The 22,288-nt window shown below is 40.5% G+C and overlaps 2 protein-coding genes across 10 annotated transcripts in view; one reads left to right on the top strand and one right to left on the bottom strand.

The window, feature by feature from the left end:
• Window positions 1–10,937, bottom strand: part of ARID4B (AT-rich interaction domain 4B) — a 145,870-nt gene extending 134,933 nt beyond the window's left edge. For 4 of the 5 annotated variants that reach the window (XM_045877800.3, XM_064594604.1, XM_064594605.1 and 1 more), the window contains exons 1-2: window positions 10,509–10,937; window positions 9,619–9,673 (exon numbers count right to left, since the gene is read on the bottom strand). In XM_045877800.3, the coding sequence (XP_045733756.1) occupies window positions 9,619–9,624 (6 nt within the window). In that variant the 5' untranslated portion in view covers window positions 9,625–9,673; window positions 10,509–10,937. The remainder of the gene's footprint in view (window positions 1–9,618; window positions 9,674–10,508) is intronic. The other variant, XM_045877799.3, reaches the window with a different exon arrangement.
• Window positions 10,938–11,293: 356 nt separating this feature from the next.
• Window positions 11,294–22,251, top strand: GGPS1 (geranylgeranyl diphosphate synthase 1). Of its 5 annotated transcripts, none has more exons than XM_054508152.2 (5): window positions 11,294–11,501; window positions 15,321–15,413; window positions 17,182–17,255; window positions 20,862–20,932; window positions 21,172–22,251. In XM_054508152.2, the coding sequence occupies exon 5, from the start codon at window positions 21,193–21,195 to the stop codon at window positions 21,931–21,933; it is 741 nt and encodes a 246-aa protein (XP_054364127.1). In that variant the 5' UTR covers window positions 11,294–11,501; window positions 15,321–15,413; window positions 17,182–17,255; window positions 20,862–20,932; window positions 21,172–21,192; the 3' UTR covers window positions 21,934–22,251. The 5 variants fall into 5 exon arrangements, with proteins under 5 accessions (XP_054364127.1, XP_064450686.1, XP_045733751.1 ...); XM_064594616.1 differs by lacking the exon at window positions 17,182–17,255 and adding an exon at window positions 14,157–14,319; XM_045877795.3 differs by lacking the exon at window positions 17,182–17,255.
• Window positions 22,252–22,288: the final 37 nt, after the last annotated feature.

Below are 22,288 nucleotides of genomic sequence, written 5' to 3'. Positions count from 1 at the left end.
ATCCCAGGGGTCCTGGGATCGAGTCCTGCATCGGGCTCCCTGCTCAGCAGAGAGTCTGCTTCTCCCTCTCCCATTGCCCCTCCCCCCCAGCTCATGCTCTCTCACTCACTCTCAAATAAATAAAATCTTTTAAAAAAAAAGTGATATACATTATTTTCTGTAAGATTTTCTTCTGTATAAATCATAATGGTCCAGAGAATCAGCTTCTGTACCACGTGACTGCCAACATCAGTGTTAAGCTGGAAAGACACTCACACCAGCAAGAGTAATATAATCTCTAACTGTATCCTAAAGCTAAGTATATCTGGATATTCAGTTAGACATTATCCTTGCTCTGGATGACCCCATTTGGCAAATAAGTGAATGTGGAAAAAGTAATAAACATACATTAACTTTTATAATAAATAGTTTCATAAGTAAAGCCAGCATGCTAAAAACTACACTTCCAGATTTTCAGAGCAACCTTTTAAAATTATTTTATGAAATGTTTCCATGAATCAAAGGCTATTTATTTATAATTGAAAAATTCAAATTCGTTCCAGAAATTCAAAAACTCAAATATTGTAAGCTATATATGCATTTCATATAAATGCTAACATTTCAAAAATAAAAATTCTTTTCTGATTGTACAGTGATCTAAACAAAAAAAAAAAAAAGAAAAGAAACTAAGTAGTAACCACTTGATTACCTGTTTAAGGATAAGATCAGAAGTACATACAAACAACTATTCCTATTAAAATGATTACCAGCATATCAGCAAACAGGTGATACCACAGAGTTGTGTTTCTTAATATCTGTATTACAGGTTCCACTGAGAAGCTGATGAAAGCTATGGTTCATCTTCCCAAGAAAGCATATGGGTATATGAAATTTTGCACATAACTCTGGGGAGAGGAGAGATTCACAGCAATCTTGAAGCCCATACTTGGACCTTCCCAATAGAGTATGAGCAAATATTGATTAAGGAATACTGGGAACAGGGCACCTGGGTGGCTCAGTCGTTAAGGGTCTGCCTTCAGCTCAAGTCATGGTCCCAGCGTCCTGGGATGGAGCCCCGCATGGGGCTCCCTGCTCAGAGGGAAGCCTGCTTCTCCCTCTCCCACTCCCCCTGCTTCTGTTCCCTCTCTCACTGTCTCTCTCTGTCAAATAAATAAAATCTTTAAAAAGGAATACTGGGAACGATACTCAAAGTAAAACATGTCATTTTAAAACTTTCCCTTTTTCTTGTCTTTTATTTTGTCCCTTGCTTCTATTAACCAGCCAAAATATGACCATTAGCACAGAAAGTTAAACATGAAGTTTGGTTTCTCTGTCTCTGTAAACTGATCCCCGTAGATCTGCCTTTTATTTTCTAGTAAACTGTTCATATATTTTCATAATCTCCAAACCTGAATGCTATCTCGAATCTTAGTATGAAAATGATCAGATTTCTAGAAACACATCATCTTCCATAGAAAACCTGAATGTCAGAATTTCCAGTACTTCTGAAAGCAGAAATGTAACAATTTTTATACAAAAGTTCTCATTTAAAATTAAGTTAAACACACCGATTAGAAGTTTAAGAGATAACAAATATGCATACAGTCTTATTTTGACGTAAAGTAATTATATGAAAATATTTCAATTATCTTGGAAACAAAAGCTAGTTATATAGCTTGTTTTGTTCAATGTCCATTAGGTGTAAAGGAGGCCCAACTGAAAAGAAAAAAGACTGACATACTTTCTTTAGAGGCCTTATCAAATCCATACCTTCTATAATCTACATTTAAATATCAAAAGGATGAACAGGACTATGGCTTCCACCGCTTACTGTTAGTGTCATATAGAATACTAGATCATAATTTTCATGAGTGTAGAAACATCTTTGTTCTGTGACACCAAAAGGAAGGCAGAAGGAGTCTTATTTTTAAACAATTCATCAAGAACAAAAGTTTGTAGGGGCGCCTGGGTGGCTCAGTCGTTAAGCATCTGCCGTCAGCTCAGGTCATGATCTCAGGGTCCTGGGATGGAGTCCCACATCGGGCTCCCTGCTCAGCAGGAAGCCTGATTCTCCCTCTCCCACTCCCCCTGCTTGTGTTCCCTCTCTAGTTGTGTTTCTGTCAAATAAATAAATAAATAAATAAAACTTTAAAAAAAAGAACGAAAATTTTAACTGTTTTAATCTATTAACAAAAATTTAATATAGCATACCTGTATCTTTTTTACAGCCATATTTCACAGAGCAATACACCACTTAGCATTTTTCACAAATATAAAATATAATGCTTATTTCCAAAAATTACACAGCCCTAACTTCATCCTCAACGCCAGTTTTTCAATTATTCAGCCAAAAAACTGTGTTCTCCTCAACTCTCCTTCCTCTACAATCAATCTGACCAGAACTCCTGCTGGATCTACCTTCAAAAGAGATCTAGACTTTGACCACTCCTCACTTCCCTCACTGTGGTAGCCAATATCCCATCCCACCATCATCATCATTACAGCTATTATTAAAATAGCTTCCTAACTATATCCCACCATCATCATCATCACAGCTATTATTAAAATAGCTTCCTAACTGGTCAGCTTCTAGTCTATCTTCAACTTGCCTTCAGCCTGTTTTTAACACAGCAGTCAGTGATCGCTTAAAAATATAATGAAACTCTGTCACTCTGTAATGAGACTGCATAACTCCTCTGCTCAAAACTCACAGTTTCTATCAGAGTAAAACTCTAATTCTTTCAGAGTAAAAACCACAATCCTTAACAAAGGCTGTCAAGGTCCTAGGTGATCTGATCTGCTCTGCCCCGAACCTGCATCCCCTTTATCTATCTGACCCATCCCCTCCCATTCTCTTCTTTCCTTACTCTACTCCAGCCACTTCGGCCTCTGTGCAGTTCACTGAACATGTTGAGCTGCCTTTAAAGCCACATGACTAACTCTTTCACATCCTTCAGTCAAGTATTTGCACAAATGTCTTCTCAGTATACTTACCTGACCACCTTATTTAACACTATAACCTGTCCCACCCCCCCGCATTCCCTACCCTCCTTACCCAGCTCCCCTCTTATTTCCATACTATTTGCCACCTAACAAACTAGAATACTTATTATGTTTATTCCTCTTTGTCTGTCCCCCCACCTTAAAATGTAAGATCCACAGGGCCTGGACTTTCTGTTTTGTACATTGATATATCCTAAATGGCTACAACAGAGACCAATACATAAGTGTTCAATAAATGTTGGATAAATTTTTTAATGTTCAAATCTTTGGTGGCCATGTGATACAATGGCACAAAGTATCTGAAGCTAAACACTCAGCTCTCAACAGGGTTATCAAAGATAGTATTACTACCCTGTAAACAGAAAGATCCACTCCTAGGACCCAAGAAAACTGAAAACATGTTCACACAAAAGCTTACATACAAAAGTTCACAGGAGCATTTATTCATAATAGGCAAAAAGCGGAAATTATCCACATGTCCAACAGCTAGTAAGTCGATTAGCCAAATGTGGTACATCCATTAGATGAAATATTATTCACCAATAAAAAGGAATAAAGTACTGCTACAAAATGAACCTTGAAAATATTATACTAAGTGAGGTGCCTGGATGGCTCAGTTGGTTAAGCGTCTGCCTTCAGCTCAGGTCATGATCCCATAAGGTCCTGGGATTGAGTCCCACATCAGGCTCCCTGCTCAGTGGAGAGTCTGCTTCTCCCTCTGCCCCTCCTTCCTGTGTGTGCGCGCACGTGCTCTCTCCCTCTCGCAAAAATAAATAAAATCTTAAAAAAAAAAATTATGCTAAGTGAAAGAAGTCAGGTACAAAGGCCACATATTGTATGATTCCACTGATAGGAAATGTCCAGAACAGGCAATCCCCTAGAGACCGAAAGTAGATTAGTGACTGCCTGGGGAGAGACAGAGGAGGAGAACAAGGAGTGACATCTAATAGGTACAGGTTTCTTGTTGGGAAGACAAAAATGTTCTGCAGTTAAACAGTAGTGAACAGATGCACAATCCTGTGAAAATACTAAATACTGACCTGTACACTTTTTTTTTTAAGATTTATTTATTTGAGAGACAGCACGTGAGCGAGAGTACTTGAGTGTGTGCGGGTGTGGGGAGGAGCAGAGGGAGAAAGAATCTTAAGCAGACTTATTTGCTGAGCATGAAGCCTGATGCCGGGCTCGATGCCACGACCCTGAGATCATGACCTGAGCCAAAATCAAGAATCGGACGCTTAACCGACTGAGCACCCAAGCACCTCTGCACTGTAGACTTTGAAAGGGTGACTTTTATCTCATTTCCTAAAATTTAAAAACAAAACAAAACAAAAAGATGGAAAGGACTGTTCAATGTTCATGGCTCAATGTTCATGGCTCCCTAATAAGGGAAGGCTAAGAGTTGGGAATGCCTTCTTGGCTGTATTCAATCCTAAGAATCCCATCCACCAATTAATCACAGAAGACATATTTTAAAAGGGGAGGGGGAGAGACTAGTCAACCATAAGTAGCAGCAAGAAGCAGAACTTTTCCTTCACATCCAATCCATTCAAATCCTATCATCCCCACCTGCAACACACCCACCTTCCCACCTGGTCCACCACCATCTCTCACCAGAACTAACTTGGCAGCCTTGCCATTGGTGCCCCTCCTTCTACTCTTGCTCCCCCACAGTCTAGCCTCTGACCAGCAGTTACCGCTTAAAAACGTAAATCAGATCACTTTACTCTCTTGCTCAAGACCCTTCAGTAATTTCCAATACACTCAGGTTTTACTCCAAGTCCTTCCCAAGACCTACAAGGCCCTACACTGAAATGGTCCTTGTGATCTCTCTAGCCTCATCTCCTACCACTCCAGCTCTAAAGGCCTTCCTGTTCCCTAAGGTATGCCACGGTCAAACAGGCCAAATACATTCCTCCCCAGGACCCTAGCCCTTGTATTTTCTGCATAAACCACTCTTCCTCCAGATAACTGAATGAATCACTGTATCACTTGTTTCGCATGATGCTTACATGTCATCTCCAAAAACAGGCCATTTATTACACTTCACCTAAAGTTAACACCTTCTGTCACTGTAACCTCTTATCCTGATTTTGCTTTACTTCACAGCACTTATCACTTTTTTTTTTTGCTTGGTGTCTGTGTGTCCTAATTTAAAGTAAACTCCATGAGGGGAAGAACTCTTGTTTTGTTTACTGCTGTATCCTCAATACCTAGAAGCATGTCTGATACATGGAGGGTACACAATTATTTCTTCAGTGACTGAATTCACAGACTGAAGTAGCAGGAACACATTCTTTAGTGAAATATGTACTCAACCAACATGCTTTTTAAAAAAATTACAATAGACAATTAGCAATTTAGACAGAACACACGTCAGTATTTTACAAAATTACCTGTTCATCAAGAAGACCACAAATTCATAGGACAAAATACATACGCCACATTATAGATATAAATCCTCTCAAATATTACAGTTAAAAGTTAATTCACACTGAATTAACCATGCCTCTGATTTCTCTTCATCCTACCTGCTCTCTTAATCTTACATTTTAACTAGAGGATGTGGACATCCTACAGTCCCTTCAATACTCAAAACCCTGTACAACATCTTTATTTCAATTCCAACAATACTTCAGGTGACAATAATATCAATCTCATGCCCCACGACAGAAACTTCTTCCCACCCTAGGGCAAGTTACTAGGTCCTGAATTCTGTTTCCTAGATATCTCAGATCTACCCCCACTGCATTAGTTCAAGCCCCTACTCACTTCTCAGTTGGACTTCTCACCTGGAATCTCCAGATCTTCCATTCAGATCTCCCATTTGGCGTATTCACTACGATACTACCAAAGTGACCTCTCCAGAATATAAATCCACCAACTTTACTCCTTTCAAACAACCTTCAGTGGTTCTATGTACCGTTCAAGAAAATTTTCAACTGCCTAACTTAGCCTTCTCCCATCCTTGCCCTCCTATTTCCATCCCAAACACATCATGCTTTAAGTTAGGCACAGTGAACAGTTTCCAAATACACGATCTTGATTTTTTTCATTTTCCAACATGTAGTCCCCTGTCTCACTGTTTTTTACCCTTCTTTGCCCAATGAAAGCTTTAACACTCAGCTTAGATGTCAATTCTACCACAGAACTTTCCATGACTCTGATTTAGATGTCCTCTTCTGTCCTCCCACAGCACTTACCACAATTATTGTATACTGTGGTCAATACTCTTATAATTCAAGATGTGCTGTTCTGCTTTGCTTTTCTATGTCTTCTACTAAATTGTGAGCTCCTTGAGAGCAGATCTGATAGCTTATTCACCTTCATTCCACACTGCCTGATGCATGGGGTTGTTGTTAAATGAATGATTTATGAAAGAGGGGAGAAGGAAGAGGAAGAAAGAAGGGGAAAAGAAGGAGGTAGAGAGAGTGATGGGAGAGGGAAGAAGCAAGTGAAGAAAAAGAAGGAAGAGGGGGAAAAAAGGAAGGGAAGAAAAGAGGGAAAGGAGAAGCCAGGGAAAGGAAAGGGGGAAGGAAGGTGGGAGGAAAGGGGAAGGGGGTGAGAACATGCACACAAGCAAAGGGCATCTGTAATCAATCCATTATTTTTGTGTGTTCTAAAGCCAGTGATTACTGAAGATAATGGTAGATCTGAAAAAGCCCACTCTCCCAAGATTCTAAGCACAACCATCTAAATCACTTATCCCCTAAAGATTCTGAAATCTCCAGCCTCTCCAGTTTCTCCCACTTCATTTGAAAATTTACTGCAATGTAATGAGAGATGTTAATAATGTGCACGATGTATAAGCAGGAAAACAGTTTTAGTTAGAAAAAAGTAGGAAATGAATCGGACATAATTCTTAGAATCATTTACCAACTTTTAATAATTTAGGATTTCCTGAAAATGTGCTATCACTGACATTGAAAGACCTATAAAAACTATAAAAAATCCGATGTAACCCCAATATCATGACCTATGTTAAGAACAGAACTGCTTTGTGTTACAGTGCTATTTCTCAAAAACACACTGGGCAAAAATATTACAAGACAGAATATACTAGTGAGTGAAGGGGCTTTATTTAAATAAACTCTTGAAGTAAGTACTACAGCAAAATTGTTTCTAAAATACGTAACATTTAAAATGATATATATATTTTTCTTTATTTTGGGACTCTAAAGCAACAACCAGAAAAGTATTACTAAACATTCTTTCAATGACATCAATACACTGCCACTTAATAAAATTTAAAAATTTCTTGTGACTGGGCGCCTGGGTGGCTCAGTCGTTAAGCGTCTGCCTTCGGCTCAGGTCATGATCCCAGGGTCCTGGGATCGAGCCCCACATCGGGCTCCCTGCTTCGCGGGAAGCCTGTTTCTCCCTCTCCCTCTCCCCGTGCTTGTGATCCTGCTCTCACTGTGTCTCTCTCTGTCAAATAAATAAATAAAATCTTAAAAAAAAAAAAAAAATTTTCTTGTGACTAATAAAACAGACAATAAAAACTTAAAAGCTTGCCTCAAAGTACTAGTATGTTTGGAAAGATCTGATAAATAGCATAAATCCTTCTATAGCTCAGTTGTCATTACAATTTAGAAACTGGGAACACACACAAAAAAGAGAAAATGTGAGCCCAATATAATCACTACTAAATACTTTTTGAATTACAACTTTGTTAAAGCAAAATACCAATCATGGGCAACCTCTCAATGTTCACCACGTAAGAAATTACGTTATAAGAAATACGCTAAGTTTGTAGTACTGCTGATTATCAGTAGACTCCCAATGAGAAGACTTACTATACATACAATAACAGGAAGTTCTTCTTGTATAAAATTAGAAATTTAATAACTCTTCCTTTGAACATTAGTAGTACCCTTTTTTAAAAAGGCAATGTTAATGGAAATGCTAAGCACTTAAAATTAGTAGTTCTAAAATGATACCAAAAATTTGCATTTGCCTAATACTATGACACTTTTAAGGCTAAAGTTTCCAACGTAGTTTCATTTTTTAAACACACAAGTTAAAAAAAAAAGGGGGGGGGAATGAAAGGAAGAAAACGAAAGAAAAGAAAAAAATCTTAAGGACCTTCAACTTACTACATTTCTTTTAATCAAACATTAACAGAGTACCCAAGATGTGCCAGGCAGTTCACTGGGAACTATGACAGACTGCAGTATCTATCACAAACTAAATCCTGTATTATTCACCTTCTGAATTTATTATATGTTATTCAACCCAACACTTTTCTTAAGAAATTCTCACCCAATACCGAGGAAGATAAACAGTTTTTCCTAACAAATTCACTTGTCACTGTTTTACACAGGTCTCAGGAGTTATAGGTAGCATCTGTGACTAATAAAAGGAATCTGTTTCTGAAACATAACTGATTATTTTTTTCATTTACATGAAGATGAGACAGGAATTCAACAGATATAAACTGTTTCAGGTAGTTTATAGCACCCCAAACTCAAGAAGAAAAAAAACTAAAAAAAAAAGAAAAACTAGACTAAACTTACTTTGTATAGCTGATACATATTTAAGTAGTCACAGCTTTTACTTTCTTCCATAAACACAAGCATTACAAATTTTCATTTAGATGCAGTACTATAAAAGCAGTTGATCCTGAACAGAAGAAAACTTGTTTTCAAATAATTCACAGGAACTACCAAAAGTAGACAACATTTACATTTTCCCATACTATTCTATGCATTTCTATACTTGTGAACACACACTACCCTTTCAAGCACTTCCAAATTTGTCATGGATGAAAAATATCTCTAGTTTCTAAGTTCCACCAGTTGAATCTCGAAGGGCCAGATATCTAAGGCTTTTCATTCTCCAGTGTATTAAAAAATGACAGCATTCAATTACATAGTCTCTAAAAAAAAAACCCTATACTTTCACTGCCATGATCTCTTCCACCAATTAAGTAAACTCTACTTTTTACACACTATCCTCCATTCAGTTAACATGTTTACATTTAAGAGTAACCTGGCCATGGGTTTTCCACATCAATCCACATTGGTTTTATCACAACATCTAACAATTTACAGACTAAATGGATCAACAAAGAAAAATAAACCATATAATCCTAAATCCCAGGAAATACAAGGAAAAACTGCTATCTCTGAGTTGTGTAAAGATCACAAAGATTCTCTTTAAAAAATCTTTCAATTCAGATTATTTTCATGGCTAACCGAATAGGTCTTCTGCTAAAAATTCACAGTACTGTTCACACAATAAACGAGATTTTCTTTCATCAATGTAATCGCTAGAACCACCATACAGTTCAGTTTCTAGAGTCAGATTACTTGACCTGCTTTTTCTGTTTTACCTTTTAAAACACTTTATTTCATGCAGTTACTCCTGCCTTACCCTGCAAAAAGAGACGTTCTATATGGGAGAATTATGCTCAGTGCGACATCCTGTAAGTGGCCCCAACTCCACAGCTAAACCGACAGAGAGCCACACCAGCTGAACCCCATCGTCTCCCGGGAAAGGGGCTCGGGCTCCAAGCTACCAAACACACCTTCCTCTGCAAAACTCGGAGGCCCCACACACGACCTCGATCAACCCCCCCGCCCCCACTTCCCCAATTCTAGAACCCCAGAGGTCATTTTCTGTAAGCAATCTTACCTTCATGATGATTCCGGGACCGCGATCCCCTCGAAAACAGCAGATTCACCTGCACCTGGAAAGGAAACAAAAGACACCCGGTCAACACCACAGGCACCCCTCTGTACTGGCGGAGGCGGTGGGAACCGAGCGAAGCCTGAACCCCGAAGCAAAAGCCGTAGCGGACGTCAACCTCCGAAACACGAAACGCCGATGAGGGGCTCCCTGTGGCCTCGCCAGCCCCGCAAACCCAGCCACCTACACAGCTCGGCAGCTTCCCGTCCCCATTGTCGGGACCCGACGGAGTTTCCAGTCTCCGACAATGACGCCATTTCTGTCAGAGAAGAAACTCACAACAAGCCCGGGGGCCGGCGCGGCGCCGGCTGTCCTCCCCGAGGGCCTCCGGGCCCGGCCGAGCGGGTCGGTGCCCCAGAGGGTCGCGCAGCCCCGCGTCCGAGCCGGAGCAGGCCCGGGCCCAAGGGGCCCCGGATGGGGGCGGCGGAGAGGCCAGGCGGGCCGTAGGGCCGCGGGCAGGACCGACCCACCGCACAACCGCTGCCCACGTCCCGTTCCGAGGCGGAGACCAGACAAGTGCGAGGGGGATCCCCGGCTGCCGGACCGCGGAGACCGCCAGAGGACCGAGGGGCCGGGAAGGGGCACAGCCCCCCGCGCCGGCCCGGGCCCCCCATCGCGGCCCGGAGCCGGTAAAGCGCTGAGTGTGCGGCCGCCAGGCTGGGGGGCGACTCGGGCTTGGCAACTGCACGGGGGTGGGGGCTCCCGGGAGGCCGAGGCCCCGAATCCGGGCGCCCGGCGAGACCCCCGAGCGATCATCCCCTGCTCCTCGGCTGGGCCCGGTGACTCCCGAAAGGACCCCCTTACGAGACGGTGAAAGCCTCAGAAAATGACCCTACCTTCCGCGGAGGCGAGCTCTGACCCTGGCACGTCCAGAGTTCCCTCCCCTACTCCCCCCAAAACCAGTAGGCCCGGGGGAGAGATGGGGGAAGAAGGGCGGCGGGTCCAGCGGTTGCTGAGGCTGAAGCTCCGGCTCCTCCTCCTCCCGCGGCGGCGACTGGTACCTTTGTTTGGCGGCCGCTCGGGCTCCCTCGCTGGGGGGAGGGGGGACGACGAAAAATCCCTCCCGGACTGAAGGTCCGGGCCCCGAATCGCGCTGCCCTCCAGAGGACGGCGGCGCCAGACCCTCTGCGGCTCCCTCCGGGCAAAGATCCAGGCGGTGGCCGTGGCGGCGGCAAGCTTAAGCTCAAGAGTCTCCCTCCGCTCCGGCGCCCGAGCTCCTCACTCCGGACTCGACTGACGGGCAAACATCGCTTCCCCCCCCCAACCCCAAGTGTCCCCCCTCCCTTCTTTCTCCCCTCCCCTAGATATTTTCCCCTCCCCTACCTCTTTCCCGGAGGGCCTCTTAGACGACCTCGGATTGGTTAACATTCTTTAGAACCCGCCCATACCCTATTCTTATTGGTCCCCGGGATACAAACAACGACGCCATTTTCCCACCACTTCTATGGAAACAGAAAGTTACGCCTCAAAGCTTCCCGGGAAATGTAGTCCAACCTCCCGGGCCAATGCGCAAGCCCTTGCCCAGGAGAACTGCAAGATCCGCAATGCTCCGCGTCTGCATGAGACGAGAAGGGGGGGCGGAGCGACAAAGCAGTGGGGAGGCGGCAACGACGCCTGCGCAGTGTGACCGGGATGGCGCATTTTCCTGCACCGAGTAATGCGGTGTCGCTGGCGGCTGAGGAGGGTGGAGAGTTCTGTGGTGAAGTAGGGGGAGGGATCCATGTAGGCGTCAGGCGGCATCTTGGTCTGAACTATAAAGTGGGAAGTTGATGCTGGGTACTACTACTCCCGGACCGGCAGCGCGAAAGTTGTGATATCACCGTTGAACCGTGAGCGGCTGTGGTGGCGGCCGGGGGAAACCCGGATGGGAATGAGGGCGGGGGAGGCTGGAAGGCGGGGTCGAGAGGAAAGAAAGAAAGGAGGGTGAGGACCCGGATGCTGAACCGGATTGTGTATGAATTTTCCATCCTTGCTAGAGAAGGGGAGGAGCTGTAGGTGACCCAGTAGGGCGGAAGGAGGCATCTGAGCGGAGAGGAAGCAGGAACCTCACCGACCCTGCAGGCTCTGGACTAGCAGAGTACCCCCTTGAAGCCCTTTTGCCAAGTCTGTTAAAAATCGGCCTTGAAGTTATTTAAATCCACTGCCTGTATCTCGGGCAATTTTCTTCAGGTTTATCATCTCCCAAAGTTTGAGTGGAAGGATTCATTCTGCGTTTCACAGCTACACTTATTTTGTATGTCACTATTTAGCGATTTTGAAACCAGATCATTCCCTTAAAAAAAAAAAAAAAAACTTGCACGGTATTTTAACTTTTTATATTGCAAGTGTGTGCCCTGATTTCGTCCTCTAGCGCGTTAGAAGGCACTTTCTGTTCATTCAATCCTTCACATATCTATTGAACACCTACCATATAGAAAATCCGTACAGACAGATATGAAGTAAAATGGACCCACGAGTGTGAAATTGGTAACAGTGGTGACTGCTACAAAGGAGAGTTACGTGATGATTTAAAATAGGGAATTTTGCTTAAGGGAAGTAGAGTGAGGATCGAGCTGAGAGTGGGTTAGCAGGAGTTAACTAAGGAAAGAACATTCCAGGCAGAAAAAATATGTTGGAAAGCCTTGTATCTAGAGGGAGCTTTTAAAGTGTGAAGAACTAACATAATAAAAATAATAATGAGATAAAGTGTGAAGAACTGAAGTCGGGGTGGGGGAGGCGGGAGAGTAGTCCAATCTTAGTTTGTTAAGGAGTTTTGTTTTTACCTTAAGAGCAAAGGGATGTCTTTGAAGGGTTCTTGGTTGGGAAATAGGGCGAGATCTGAATTTTGCAAAGATGGCTGAAGAGTAGAGGTCTAGATTGAGGGGCAAATGCAGGGAGCCCAACTAGGAGATTATTTCAGTAATAGTCCACACACAGGGGATAATCTATTTTTATATTAATATTCATCCATTAATTGTAGGAACAAATTAAAGGCACTTTTCCAGTTTTGAAAGTGAGTAGTTTCAGACTCTCTCACAGAGGCATTCTGTAGTTATTCAATCTAAAAACAAGTTAGTAGATTTCATGTAACACTAATGCCTCAATATATTTGAGTCTAGTACCTGGTGGCTGAAATTTCTACCCATAATAGGAGTCCTTTGCGTTAAAAAAAAAAAAAGGGGGAAAAAATCAGGTAGGGTATAGGCCACAGTGTGTAGAACCCCTGAGACTTAAGACATAAAACAGATTACTTTTCAATACCTAGAAAAATTGAGGTTCCTGTGTTTTCCTGCTACTGAGAATACTTGTGTATAAACATCCTCTAGGAAAGGAACGTTAATTCACGTAATAATTAGTATTTTTGTATTTTAATGGCATCAACCAAAGCCTTAAGAATTGGAGCAAAGGTTAGTTAGCTCTGACTTCTGGGCAAAGTATACTTGTCTCCAGATAGAGACAAAAGAGTTCTTGACACATAACTCATAAGATAAATGTGTTCTGGAGGTTGTGAAAAAAGATAAACGTGATTATTGCTCTCAACCTAGTTGTGAAGAGATGGCTACCAACTGTTTTAAAGGCATAAGTGTATAAAAGATGCCCTTTTTTGTTTATCCTACCCCTAATTCTTTCTCTTCAGTAATCTTTTATGTAAGTGATTATTCTTCCTGCTTGTCACCTTTGTTTTTTTTTTAAAGATTTTATTTATTTGACAGAGACACAGCAAGAGAGGGAACACAAGCAGGGGGAGTGGGAGAGGGAAAAACAGGCTTCCCGCCGAGCAGGGAGCCCGATGCGGGGTTCGATCCCAGGACCCTGGAACCATGACCTGAGCCGAAGGCACACGCTTAACGACTGAGCCACCCAGGTGCCCTGCTTGTCATCTTTCTTTTTTTAATCTCTTAAGAATGGGGTAACATTGGGTGCCTGGGTGGCTCAGTTGGTTAAGCGACTGCCTTCGGCTCAGGTCATGATCCTGGAGTCCCTGGATCGAGTCCCGCATCGGGCTCCCTGCTCGGCAGGGAGTCTGCCTCTCCCTCTGACCCTCCCCCCTCTCATGTGCTCTCTCTCATTCTCTCTCTCAAATAAAAAAATAATAAAATCTTTAAAAAAAAAAAAAAGAATGGGGTAACATGTCAAAGTTAAACAGTATAGATAAGAGGGGTGCCTGGGTGGCTCAGTCAGTTAAGCGTCTGCCTTCGGCTCAGGTCATGATCCCAGGATCCTGGGATCAAGTCCCGCATCAGCTCCCTGCTCAACGGGGAGCCTGCTTCTCCCTCTGTCTCGGGCTGCAGCCCAACCTGCTTTTGTTCTCTCTCTGGATCTCTCTCTGTCAAATAAATGAAATCTTTAAAAATAAATAAAATAATAGTATAGATAAGAGATTACTAATTTTTAGATAATTTCAAAATATTTTCTGAACTTTTTTTTCCGCTGAGACAGACTGGGTATTAATTGTCAGTCAAGGCAGGTGTAAAACTTTTCTACATGGAGTGTTTGTCTTTTAGGTCATATTGCTAAGATGATTTCCTTTGCTGGAATGTTCAGTTCTTAAGATTGTTTCACCTAGTTACTCAAGAGGAGATTACTAAAAACTCACTTTTCAATCCTTTTGGTTCATGATCCTGAATACCAAATCATTGTTATAGAAGCAAAAGAAAGCAGATAAAGGTGAGAAACCACCTAAAATGTGCCCAAGATGTCAGAGCAATGAGAAAAGAAGATTCCTAAGATAAGGAGAAATAAAAATTGCAAAGATACTTACAAAGAAACCAAGTGGGGATTGGATTCAACAGTAAAGAAGTATTGTAGAAGACCATGAAGGGTATTCTAGAAAATATTGAAGTAAATGTAAAACTCAGATAATAAATCACTACAAGGGAATAGTGTGTGTGTGTGTGTGTGTGTGTAGGTACAGGCTAATATTTTTGATAATTGCATTCAAGTTAATGCACGTCTTAAATTAGAATCTCTGAAATGGAGTGGTTGTAAAGAAAGTACAAGAGAGCGTTGGTGGTACAGTGGTGAGCATAGCTGCCTTCCAAGAAAGTACAAGAGAGAAGTTTTCCCCTTACATTTTAAGTATATAAAATTTATTCATCTTAATGCTCATTGAAAAAAGTATGCTTACTAATTTATGTAATAAATCAAATATAGAAGTATAATTCTGTGGGTTTGTTTTGACATTGATTTGATGTCAACAATTTAAGCCTTTATGGTTGAGTAAAATAAGAAGGGCTTAGTATAAGTTTTTTAACTAAGGCTGACCAATGAATCACTTGAAGATTTCCTTTTTTTTTCCTTATGAAAGATAATTTACATATATAGTTCACCCACTTAAAGTTTAAATTTCAGTATATATACAGGGTTGTGCAACCATCACCACAATCTAATTTTAGAATATTTTAATCCCTACAGAAAGAAGCTTCATACTCCCTGTTCTTGCTACCCCAACTCTAGGCAATCATCAGTCTACTTTCTGTCTTTATAGATTTGTTCTGAAGACTGGCTTCTTTCACTTAGCATGTTTCAAGATTTCATATATGTAGAATTTTCTTATACAACAAAACTGAAAGTCTGCCGGTACAAAAACACCTTGAGATACAAATTCCTTTGCATTTGAAACTCAAAATTAATTTAGTTATTAAGATTATATTTCTCCTTTTTCACAGATCAGCTTTGAAATTTAAAAACAATGGAGAAGACTCAAGAAACAGTCCAAAGAATTCTTCTAGAACCCTATAAATATTTACTTCAGTTACCAGGTAACTGTTTAGTTATGGTCCTTATAGGGTCTTGTGATAGAGTAGTGGTCATTCAAATGCTAGCATACAGAAAAGGTTAGACTTAACAGCTCTTAAGATTTCCTATTTAATAAGGTGATACATATGAGAAAAATGACAAATAGAGCTTTTTAGTTTTTTGTTTTTGTTTTTTTAAGATTTTATTTATTTATTTGAGACAGAATGAGAGAGAGAGAGAGCACATGAGAGGGGGGAGGGTCAGAGGGAGAAGCAGGCTCCCCGCCGAGCAGGGAGCCCGATGTGGGACTTGATCCCGGGACTCCAGGATCATGACCTGAGCCGAAGGCAGTCGCTTAACCGACTGAGCCACCAGGCGCCCCAAGTTTTTTGTTCTTAAAAGAGATATTTTTGGGACGCCTGGGTGGCTCATTCGGTTAAGCGTCTGCCTTTCACTCGGGGTTGAGTCCTGCATCGGGTTACCTGCTCAGTGGGGAGCCTGCGTCTCCATCTGCCAGCTACTCCCCCTGCTTGTGCGCTCTCTCTGACAAATAAAATCTTTTTTAAAAAGGATATTTTTGAAGCTCTCTTTTAAAAATGTCCAATTATACAACATAACAAAAAAAAATACTGAAAACATTTGAGTACGTCATTGGAGGTTTTATTCTTTAGGGATGCCACACATTCCTATTCTCCACTATTTAGATATCAGGGGTTTTTATGCCAATTTGTGTAACAATAAAAATCTTTACTCTACTTTCCATGTTCATGTTTTCTACTACCACGCATACACTGCATTTCTTACGCTACTACTTCCTTTAAGAGCCAAATAGTAATGCATCTCTAAGTCACATTACTTGGAAACATAGCCCACATTATTCCTATATAAAGATGGGTCACCTGAACATAGCTTCTTACAGTAACACCTGCCTAATCATGTATATGCATGTTTTATTTTGCTATTTTTTTAACTTGGTCTGGAAAATGGTAATAGCAAGTTAAAACTCATATATATAATAAGTGTGGGTTCTTGAATAAAATGAATAAAAATTCATTCACAAACCAGTTACTTGAAACTTGGAATGCTCTTTCTTGTAGAAATTATATGAAAGATGATAAGTTAGTTGACAGCCATAAAAACCTATTTAGCCCATAAGATAGTTAACCTATAGACCAGTGATGTTCTCAACTCAATCACAATAAACACTTTTTCATTTCTGTTCTAAAGTGCACACCTTTCTTTATGGGCACACCTCAGTGGTATTATGTGTATTTCTATTCTTCCTAAGCCTGGAGAGGATAAATATGGTTATCTAAAGCAGAAGAGTGGTAGCTCCCCAGCTACATCTTGAAAGCCATCATGATAAGTGCCATTTCTATTCTGGCAGACCTAAATGGAGACGTACCTGCTAATGTCAATGCTTCAAAGGAATGGAGGGAACCATCTACTCCCCAACTCAAATTATACCCAGCCATATTGTCTGATATAACTCACCAAAGCTTATTAAATGAAATTTAATTGACAGCATAAAGATACTCCATAGTACTATAGAAGCAATATGAAAGGATCCTAAGTTTTTTGGATATAAATTACCTTCCACCATGATGATTCCAGAGACAAAAAAAAAAAAATAAAATCCTTCTTCTTATAAGTTAAAATCCAAACGTATTAAAGATGAAATCCTCAAGATCCAAAGGACAAAGAAGATACACACTTTTTAAAAAACTAGTCAGTCTGTTACTATTTTTATATTCATTACTGATAGTGCACCTCTTTATTGCCTACACCCAGGGCAGACAACGTCGACTGCTTGCCCTTGGCTTGGTGCTGCTTTTTATTGATATATAACTGCATAAACAATGATCGTAAGTACACTCAAAAAGTTAACCAGGGGGTTACCTGGGTGGGTCAGTCAGTTGAGCATCTAACTTCAGCTCAGGTCATGATCTCAGGGTCCTGGGATCAAGCCCCATGTTGGGGCTCTCACTCAGCAGGGAGTCTGCTTCTCTTCCTATCCTGTCCCTCCCCTCAAAGCACACGCACGCGTGCTCTCTCTCTCAAAAAAAAAAAAAAAAAAAAAAGAATCAAAAAACACGAAGAAGAATGAAAAGGAAAAGTTGCCTGCTATTTAAGAAAAAGCCAAGGGGTGTCTGGGTGGCTTAGTTAAGTATCTTGACTCTTGATTTCAGCTCAGGTCATGATCTCAGGGTGGTGAGATCAGATTCTCTCTCCCTCTGCCCCCCCCCACACACACACCCCCGCCGGAAAAAGAAAAACCCAAGAGACCCCTTTTGAGCGATATTTATTCAGCAGCTGGTAACTACACTTATTTCAGAGTCTCCTGCTGAGAAACATGATGTTACTCCTGCACTCTACTGTTGTTGGACTTATTTTGTAACAAGTTTGCAAACACTGGCTAGAACTGGGCTATGGTAAAACATGTCAGTTATCAGTGCTGTAAAGAGTCTTAAAGAGCATCTCCTGTTCTGCTACTGTGCAAAGCAAGGACTGTCTGTAGCTACATTTTAGCAATACTGTTTACCTGTGTAATGAACTTCTGTAACATTTTTTTTAATCATTATCTTGAAGTAGTATTTTAAGCCATTAGATAACAAACCTCTTGTTATGTTTCTCACTTTTTTAATTTAATATAATCTTGCATCTATTATAGAATATAACCTCAGAAGATTTTCCTAAAGAAATAAAAAATTATGAAGCACCTAGCTGACTCTGGAGCATGTGACTCTTGACCTTGTGATTGTAAATTTAAGCTCCACAGTGGGTGTAGAGAATACTTAAAAAAATAAAAATCTTCATGTTGCCTGGGTGGTTCAGTCAGTTAAGCGTCTGCCTTTGGCTCAGGTCATGATCTTGGGGTCCTGGGATCAAGCCCCATGTCGGGCTCCCCACTAGTGGGGAGTCTGCTTCTCCCTCTCCTTCTGCCCCTCCCCCGACTTGTGCTCTCTCCCTCTCTATCTGAAATGAATAAATAGAATCTTTAAAAAGTAAATTACAAAACAAAAATAAAGATCTTTAAAAAGAAATAGGGGAAAAAAATAGGGAGTGGGGGAATTGGGTGATGGGGGTTAAGGAGAACACTTGATGTAATGAGCATTGGGTGTTATATGCAACTGATAAAATCAGTAAATTCTACCCCACAAACTAATAATACAGTATAATGTTAACTAAATTGAATTTAAATTTAAAAAAAAAATTTTTAATGGGGGGGTGCCTGGGTGGTTCAGTTTGTTAAGCGCCCATCTCATGATTTCAGCTCAGGTCATGATCTCAGGGTCATGAGATTGGTCCCTCATTGGGCTCCATGAGGAGTCTGCTTGAGATTCTCTCCCTCTCTTTCTGCCACTTTGTGCGTACATCTGATCTCCCCTCCCCCCAAATTAATTAATTAATTAATTAAATCTTTTAAAAAAATAGGGAATTGTGTTATGGATAATAAACCTATTTTTCACAGAGAACTTCGGAGTTCCTAAAGTGACTTAAAGGTGGTCCAGGCCATTTATTCTGTTCGAAAGTTACTCTTGCTCATAAAAGATTATAATAATTAATAATTATTAATATTAGGATTTTCTGAAATTTGTGAAATCAAATGACTTTTATTTATTTGTCCTAGTGTAGGTGCCCAGGCCAGGAGTTAGTAACATTAAGGTCTTTTAAAGAGGAAAGCTAATTGGGGGCACCTGGGTGGCTCAGTTGAGCATTAGACTCTTGTCTTCTGCTCAGGTCATGATCTTGGGTTCATGGGATCAAGCCCTAGCTTCGGGTTCCGCACTCAACACAGAGTCTACCTGTCCCTCTCCCTCCCTCTCTGCCCCTACCCTCACTCACGCACTCTCTCTCCTTCTAAAATAAATCTTTAAAAAATAAAGAGGAAAGATAATTATCATGTTTCTTTTAATTTTGAGGGATCTCTATGACTAGTACCTGTTAGAAACTATTTGGGGCCTTAAAAATATCAATCCAGACCCCAGAATCTGGTTAAAGGAAAAAAATACTAAAACACAACTGCATGACCTATAAGTTAAGCCATTTATTGTGCTGTTTTCTATGTACATTCTAAAGCAAAAGGGAAAATGTGGCTCTACATTGATTCTTTGTGTTCTTCATCTTCTGAACTTGTTTTTTAGGCAGTATGGGTTACTTTGCACAGATGTGCTTTGTAAGTATAGCTCAGATTGGCCTTTGTTAAACTGGAAAGTAAATCAAAAGTATAAAGTATATAGCTGCTACCCAGACCGTGCTCACCTTAAAGGTTACTAGACAGAAAATACTGCTTCTTGAACCTTAAGAGATCCTTCCCTTTTAGGCTTCTCACAAAAAGTGCAACTTTCTTTCATTTGGATATGGGATGAGAGTTTATGTATTCATTTGCTTGGGTGACTGGTGCAGAGAAAACAGATAGGTTTTTGTTCACACACACACAAAATAACTGTTTTTGTTCACTGAAACTTTTTATGTAACTTTTTCTGAAACCTCATCTGAAATTAGGATGTTACTGTGCATTCCCTCCAGCAGGAAGCTCGTAGAACATTATTAAAAGATATTGTTGGGGTTTTTATCTACCATTCCTTTATATTTGGGCAAAAATGACTTCTATTGATAACTACTACCCAAAAACCTCTTGAGCTTTCCATGTAAGAAAATGATAATATTGAAAAACTAATGGCCCTAGTCAAAATAAAGAAATTAACTTTTGACCAAACTGGGATGCTAAAAAGGAATACTTCAGGGAATTGTCATCTCATTTTTTGATAGGAAAGAAGCAGAGTTGTACAGTCTCTAAAACCTTAATTTAAAGGAATGGTAGATAATTTTAAGAGGTAATTTTATGAGATTTTATTGAATTCAATAGCAAAGTACATTTCATTAGAAATACCTATAGTTCTTGGGTGCCTGGGTGGCTCAGTCGTTGGGCGTCTGCCTTCGGCTCAGGTCATGATCCCAGGGTCCTGGGATCGAGCCCCACATCAGGCTCCCTGCTTGGCGGGAAGCCTGCTTCTCTCTCTCCCACTTCGCCTGCTTGTGTTCCCTCTCTCGTTGTGTCTCTCTCTGTCAAATAAATAAAAAATCTTAAAAAAAAAAAATACCTATAGTTCTCTGAAACAGACATTGCTAATTAACTGCCACTGACTAGACCGACTTATTTTTCAAAAAAGGAATGAATTAGATCATAGTTCGTAAAATGCCCATTTCATTCCAAAATTGTTGATACAAGTTAAGATGAAAGGAGTGGGCTTACTAGTGGGCCATTTGAATACTTTAGAATCTCTTTGCATGCCCTAATTTCAAAAGGCTGTGAGCTTTTAGAATGTGAATTTTGGTAGAGGGGGCAGTAGGGGCCCAGCAGTGATGGGGCTGGATTCAAGTTTGAACAGTTTTCAAGGAGGTTTCTGAATGTATTTTTAATAACTGAAATATTAATTTTATTGCCAAATTTTATTCTTTAATTTCAGGTAAACAAGTGAGAACCAAACTTTCACAGGCATTTAATCATTGGCTAAAAGTTCCAGAAGACAAGCTACAGGTATTTAGGCAATTCTAACCTCATTCTTAATCCCTAATAAATTAATAGATGTCACATAAAATACCTCTTGCTCATAATTGAGTTTAATGTGCATACATGTATTGTTTTATATTGAGGTTGCTAAATAATTGTTCATTGCAAAAACTAAGAAATCTGAGACTCTCATAATCTGTTAAGTATTTATAAGCTGTTTTGAATAGCTCAAATAAAATGAAATTATCACTTGTCTTTTTTGTTAGATTATCATTGAAGTGACAGAAATGTTGCATAATGCCAGTTTGCTCATCGATGATATTGAAGACAACTCAAAACTCCGACGTGGCTTTCCAGTGGCACACAGCATCTATGGAATTCCATCTGTCATCAATTCTGCCAATTATGTATATTTTCTTGGCCTAGAGAAAGTCTTAACCCTTGATCACCCAGATGCAGTGAAGCTTTTTACCCACCAGCTTTTGGAACTCCATCAGGGACAAGGTCTAGATATTTATTGGAGGGATAATTACACTTGTCCCACTGAAGAAGAATATAAAGCGATGGTGCTGCAAAAGACAGGTGGACTATTTGGATTAGCAGTAGGTCTCATGCAGTTGTTCTCTGATTACAAAGAAGATCTAAAGCCACTACTTAATACACTTGGGCTCTTTTTCCAAATTAGGGATGATTATGCTAATCTACACTCCAAAGAATACAGTGAAAACAAAAGCTTTTGTGAAGATCTAACAGAGGGAAAGTTTTCATTCCCTACTATTCACGCTATTTGGTCAAGGCCTGAAAGTACCCAGGTGCAGAATATATTGCGCCAGAGAACCGAAAACGTAGATATTAAAAAATACTGTGTACATTATCTTGAGAATGTAGGTTCTTTTGAATACACTCGGAATACTCTTAAAGAGCTTGAATCTAAAGCCTATAAACAAATTGATGCACGTGGTGGGAACCCTGAGCTTGTAGCTCTAATAAAGCACTTAAGCAAAATGTTCAAAGAAGAGGATGAATAATATTAAGCCATTCTTGATTAAGCCTGGTAGCTTATTGCAGTTGACTATTTTTTTTTGTCTTTTAGCCTATCACTTTTTAAAAAATCTGGACCAAGCTGTCACTCTCCACAAACTGAGTGAATAGGGGTGATGTGAATGAGTTTGTTTCCATTTAGAACCCCTTTGTACAGATAATCATCATATACAAAGTTGAAGGAATCAAAAGGAGCCACATTTAAATAGGTCTAATTTGAATGTCAGAATGTGCTGTGTTTGGACCTTATGGACAACTGCCACAAATGTTCTGTTGATTCTGTCAATAAAGAAGACTTCAGCTTCCAGGAATTTTTATCCAGATACTTCCTAACTACCGTAT

This window comes from Mirounga angustirostris, unplaced genomic scaffold (assembly GCF_029215605.1).
Source record: "Mirounga angustirostris isolate CCGP_5_RB_7025 unplaced genomic scaffold, mMirAng1.0.hap1 SCAF_6, whole genome shotgun sequence".
NCBI lineage: Eukaryota > Metazoa > Chordata > Mammalia > Carnivora > Phocidae > Mirounga > Mirounga angustirostris.
Note: the sequence above shows the minus strand (reverse complement) of the source record. Positions and strands in the feature narration are given on the sequence as shown.

Bases quoted from the DNA above. Each gene is read 5' to 3' on its own strand.
- GGPS1 (XM_045877795.3), top strand. From the start codon at position 15,344: ATGGAGAAGACTCAAGAAACAGTCCAAAGAATTCTTCTAGAACCCTAT. The intron at 15,414-20,861 runs GTAACTGTTTAG...CTTTAATTTCAG, and splicing joins ATATTTACTTCAGTTACCAG to GTAAACAAGTGAGAACCAAA. The intron at 20,933-21,171 runs GTATTTAGGCAA...CTTTTTTGTTAG, and splicing joins TTCCAGAAGACAAGCTACAG to ATTATCATTGAAGTGACAGA.